Source organism: Arachis hypogaea, chromosome 7 (assembly GCF_003086295.3).
Source record: "Arachis hypogaea cultivar Tifrunner chromosome 7, arahy.Tifrunner.gnm2.J5K5, whole genome shotgun sequence".
NCBI classification, from domain to species: domain Eukaryota; kingdom Viridiplantae; phylum Streptophyta; class Magnoliopsida; order Fabales; family Fabaceae; genus Arachis; species Arachis hypogaea.
Genome location: NC_092042.1, coordinates 69,917,285 through 69,922,932, shown reverse-complemented (window position 1 = coordinate 69,922,932; position 5,648 = coordinate 69,917,285). Strand labels below are relative to the sequence as shown.

The 5,648-nt window shown below is 35.6% G+C and overlaps 1 protein-coding gene across 2 annotated transcripts; it reads right to left on the bottom strand.

Moving 5' to 3' along the window:
- Positions 1-1,261: 1,261 nt before the first annotated feature.
- LOC112703356 (uncharacterized) lies at positions 1,262-5,436 on the bottom strand. 2 transcript variants are annotated; one of them, XR_003154568.3, is made up of 4 exons: positions 4,929-5,436; positions 3,283-3,471; positions 1,618-2,483; positions 1,262-1,522 (listed from the first exon to the last, which is right to left on the bottom strand). XR_003154568.3 is itself a non-coding variant. In XM_025754777.3 (3 exons), the coding sequence occupies exons 1-3, from the start codon at positions 5,130-5,132 to the stop codon at positions 1,995-1,997; spliced, it is 882 nt and encodes a 293-aa protein (XP_025610562.1). In that variant the 5' UTR covers positions 5,133-5,436; the 3' UTR covers positions 1,262-1,994. The 2 variants fall into 2 exon arrangements, 1 of the variants encoding a protein (XP_025610562.1); XM_025754777.3 differs by having other exon boundaries at positions 1,262-2,483.
- Positions 5,437-5,648: the final 212 nt, after the last annotated feature.

Here is a 5,648-nt window from a genome sequence, read left to right as displayed (position 1 = left end):
ATACTTGGAGGAGCCACTTTTGTCAAAGGATTGCTTTGAGGATTTAGATGTTTTGGAATGGTGGAAATTATATGAGAGTCGTTATCCGAAGTTATCAATCATGGCACGTGACTTATTGAGTATTCCAATTACTACAGTTGCATCGGAATCTGCCTTCAGTATTGGAGCTCATGTCATTAACAAATATAGAAGTCGAATGTTGCCAGAAAATGTTGAGGCTGTGATTTGTACTCGCAATTGGAATAAAGGCTTTGTTGATGGTAATTACATTGTTATTTACTAATTTAATATTTATAAGTATTTATATCTTGTTCTAAATTTGGGTATTCTTCTAATTGCAGGTGATGGCGAAGGTGAAGATGTGAATCCTCAAGGTGTTAGGAGAGGCGGCGTTTCAACTTCTGGATCAGATTCAAATTTTATTGATTTAGAAGTTGATAATTAATTTATGTTTGTTGATGTAAGGATTTTTTTGGGTGTCTTGTTGATTTATGAATTATGTTGTGTTTTGTTTTAACTTTTAATTATGGTAGAATTTATGTTTGGATTATGATTTATGACTTTATGTGTTTGTTTTGTTATTATTATGCACTTATGTTATGTTTAAGATTTTGAGACTTATTATTTATTATGTGATGTCCTATTTTTATTATTGTTAATTTTAATCAAAAAATTATTATGGTTGATTACAATTTTTTAATCGATTAATAATTAATTAAAGATATTATTCTATATATTAAAAAACAAATTTGATGGAATAATTTTATTATAAAATAAAAATTTGGTAAATTGAATTTTATTGAATTTTATCATAAAAAAAATTTAGGTAAAAAAAAAAAGGCGGGCCAGCCCGCCAACCCGCCAATCCGCCCTTTGACGGGGCCGGGCTAGCAAGTTGAGCCCATATTAGTTTGGCGGGACGGGCCAGCCCGCCCCATATTTGGGCGGGCTTTGGCGGGGCGGGGCGGGGCGGGCCAGCCCGCTTTGCCACCCCTACCTTTAAGAGCTCTTCAAACATGATGTCTTACTCTATCTAATGGAGAGACTCCTTTATACAGTTTTAGACCGTCCATATCAGTAATTTCAATTATATCAAGCTACTAGCTAATTAAACACTAGAGATAAAGTTATTACTAATAGATTGCAAACAGAAATAGATAAAAAGGAACTTCAACCCAAGATTCAATAACCCATCCAAACGGGAATAGAATCAATGGATCCTTTGTCATAGGCTGTCTGACTGATTTGCCGAAATTTAGTATTCACAAAGAAAAATAACTAAATACTTTATTGATATCCTTATAATGAATCATACATTAGTACATTACAGAGAAAAAAGCACAAAAAGCATAATACGCATGATAAAAAGAATAATAAAAAGAATGTGCTCACGGCTGCTGCAACCTTATGATTATTTTCTCCAATGCTTAAGCATTCATATTCCTCTGCTATTTACAACTTCTAAAACAGTATCAAATAAAGGTGGGAGAAATATACTCCCTCGATTTCCATGCATTTATAACTGGAAATTCAGTACATCCTTGGTTAATAAAAGAATGTAACAAAATTTCACATTGACTAATACAGGAACAGAAAGAGTATATATTATTCTCGCACCTGTTGTAATGGTATGAATGATGCTCTTTGGCCCTCAACAGCTGAAAGACTCTACCTAGTCTATTAAGGAAGCACAACTCTCGAACTTCAGTATCAGAAGAAAATGCAAACAGACCTGGAGATCAGGAACTCAGTTGCTTCAAAGGGAGGCACTGAGGATGTTACTGTTAACTTCGAGTTTATATAGCTCATGATCATCGACAATCATATCGACTGATAACTCTAGTAACAAAATTGTAGATCTTCAAGAGAAAACCACATGATTCAGCTATTCCAACTAGGGAACCAGCCCGTTCTAGTCCATAAGAAGTCACTTCTATGTTCCGTACTTGAACAGCAAAGCCATTTTAGAGGTACCTTGTACTAGAATTTACATATCACTTGACAGGCCGTACCCCCACCGTTTTTACGCGGAACCGGTACTGTGGCAAAGATTCTTCATCTTCATTGTCGTCGTCGTCTTCACTAGAATCATCTTCAACACTGTCCCATCGTGCATAGTCCAGAGCTGAATGCCCTTTCGGTTTTGGAATCATTTGCCATCCTTTCGTTTGTTGCTCGGTTGATTCCCTGTTCAGTGCTTTAGGTGCTACAGCCTCTGCTTTTGACTTTTCAGCCTCACTGTTCTGGTCTCTTCCATCTTTGGATGGGAACTTGGATTTTGTATCTTGAGAAGCACATTCAGCACTTACGATATCTTTCCGGAGTTCAACCTTCTGATCAATTCTAATATCCGAAGTTGCCAAGTACTTACCTCCCATTGATTCCTCATTATTCTCTCCTCCTAGTAAGACCTCAGGACTGTCTTCTGATTCTTCTTCCTGCTCTTCAAACTCCTCTTCTGACTCTGGTATTGGAGCAAGTGTCTTCACTTGAGCAAGCCAATACAAAAAAAAAAGGGGGGGGGGGGGGGGATTACTACCAGTTGACAAAGTATTTAATTTAGAATGTGTGTCTGTGTGTGTTGGTGCATCGCTACACATGAAACAGTCATCATTTTTCTTTCTATCAACCTAAAATTAGACTATAGCCTACAAATACTATAGCTCACATATAGTCAAAGTTGGCAAGACAAATTTAAGTTGTTCACGCACAAATTAGAAGAGTGCCCAATGTAGCCAAACACACCTAAAGGGATGCCTAATGCAAAAGTAATCATCATCATCATATTTGCTACTGAATACTTTAGCAATTTACACCCATCATCATTAACTCCAATAAATAAAATATGTTTAAAGAGTAGCCATATATATCCCAGATTTTCTTTATCTACTCTCCTTATTGTTTTCCCACCTCTTCCTATTTCTCTCTCTTCACTTCTCACTTATTAAATGGAAATCTTGAAAGTGTTTTTAACCATCAAATAATTTATTGTTCACATTTTAACTTGCACATGCACTAGATCAATATCTCACTAATAACTACAACAAGATGAGAGAGAAAGGAAAGGCACTAGGAAAAATGAAAAAAGAAACAGAAAAGAAGAAAAACCTAACCAAAAATAAAATAAAGCCATCCAAATTATAAGGGCTGTAATGATAACAACTAAGTTATCTCAAGGGTACAGATGTCACGTTCATCTCTCAGTACCTTAAAGCCAAGTTAACAGTTGTGCAATGTATGCAACTGCAGCAGAAACAAAATACAGGGGAGACAACAACCTACCAACTGTGTCTTCAAGCGAGCGTGAAGATTTTGATATACTTCTGAGGATGGGTTCAACTCTAAAAGTCTATTGACATCAAAAAGCGCTGAATGGTACTCCTTCAAGGTGACTAGTGTTTGAGCCCTCAGCATCAATGCCCCACTGTGGTTTTGATCAAGCTCAAGCACTGAGGTACACTCTTCTGCTGCCTGAAACAGTAGCAACAATAATTGATTGTAGTCATTGTATCCAACACAAATGTATTGAAACAGAAATCATACAACAAAAGCTTGCAACTACACAGATGGAGCGTCATTATTCCTAAACAATCATCCCACAGTTATAATGACATGTTACAAAATACATAATACACAGTAAGCTAAAGTCTCAGTTTTTTTTTCTATTTTTTTTGTTTTTCGTCCACATCCGGAATATCAACTGTGGAACACGCTGACTAATACTCGTTGGCTTGTAGGCACCTTGATGGATGAGACAATTGGCCTGGAGTTTCAAGAACTATAAGAAACAGATAATTCAACACCAACAGAGCAGCTAAATGGTAAGTTGGTAGCATTGTTACAATTACAAGTCACAGATTTTTCAATTCAAGCAAGCGTCTTTCGTTCGCAAGTTATACTTTTGCGCATAATTCCCAGCAAGTTTGCTGTACGTCCAGATGAAATTTTCATGTCCAAGTGCAATATGTTTACTATTTTTTCTTTTTTCCTTTATTTGTCTTTCTCCATAACTACTGGTACTATCCTCAGTCCACTACAAATTTTCATATGAAGCAAAGTTGGTTCATGAAAGCTATAAAGCTCTCTCGAAGCTCAATTTTCCATTCACAAGAATCAAATCCAAGATCTTGCTCAAGGGGAAGAAATGTTAACCCAATCAACTGAATCAAGAGTTCGTATATTTACTAGCTTTTCAATAAAGAAGCATTCACTCTCACAATCTGCCCCTTAAACTTCAACTAATTCAAATTACACCCATAACAAAACATCGCATAACCTATTACCAATAACAGCTTAAAACTCCAAAATTGGGTTCACCTACTATTAAAATTGATGCTCATATCAAATCCTCTCTAGTTAGATAATGATGCTCCAGTGATTAAAGACCAATATGACTATGACCCCGAATTCAAAACTATCAGAACTCTCCTAACAGAGCGTGAACGTGTCACATGTTAATTCATTTGCAGCTTCCAAAAAAAAAAGGCCATAGGGACAAAAAAAAAAAGATTACTCTCAAATATATCACTTATCAGCACATAACCGAATAACAAATAGCAATTTAATTCCTAGGAATTGAAAACAAGAATGCTCTGTACTTTATATGAACTGCTTATCTATCTATATTAGGTGATAGGGATCTCTTTATAAGTCCGAATTTTTAATCCTCAACAAACTTTAATTATCAAATCAATTTCTAACCTTTTATTTTGTTAGACAAATTAATCTCGCATCAAATTTCAGTAAGAAAAAAATCAGATAAGTTAATCCATATCATTATTTACTAAGAATTCCTAAAAATTTTAAAATCCTCGTATCAGTTCCTCCATACATACGATGAAGAATCTGAAAGGACTATTTTGCTCAATGAAATAAAAATTTGGAGATTAATTTGGTCCATAAAAAGTCAAGGGAAAAGAAAGTTTGACCTTTTTGAAATGGTGAAGTTTGAGGTAACAAGCAGCGCGATTGCTGTGGAGAGCGATCTTGTGGGGTTTGGTTTTAGCGAGGGCGATCGCGTCCGTGTAAAACCCTAATGCTTCCCTGTAACGCCCCTCACGGTACATCTGGTGCCCCCTCTCTATCTTGTTATTATTGTTGGTCGTAGTGATAGTCCCTTTCTCCTTCTCCATAACAACTACTCTACTCTCTTGTATCTCTGATTCTTATTACTACTAGTAGCTCAGCTGCCACATAAGCTGTGCTGTGCCGTATCTGGCTGCTTTATTTATTTATACACAGGGACTCGGGGCGCAGACCAGGTATTGTTGATGACCAGGGTTGTAGTGAGGGGATAGGGGTGCGTTTTTTTCCCGTCCGATCCCGTTCTGTCTTCTTTTTACTTCGCTACTATCTGCAAATTCGTCACACTCCTATCATGGGTAATAGATTGTTTTGGGAATGAATTTTCTTAATTTTTGTAATAATGTAGAGAATAAAATGATATTTTTTATTTTTAATTTTATAAGTAAAAATAAAAAAATATAAAAGAGAGAATATTAAAAAGTTAGAAACTACACTTTATTTTTTTAATTTTTTAACGATAGAAAGAATTTATTTCTATAAATTAAAGTTGAAAGAATCGGATTGAATCGGTTGGTTCGACTAAAAGACCAATAAACCAGATTTTTGAGCAGTCCAGTTAATCT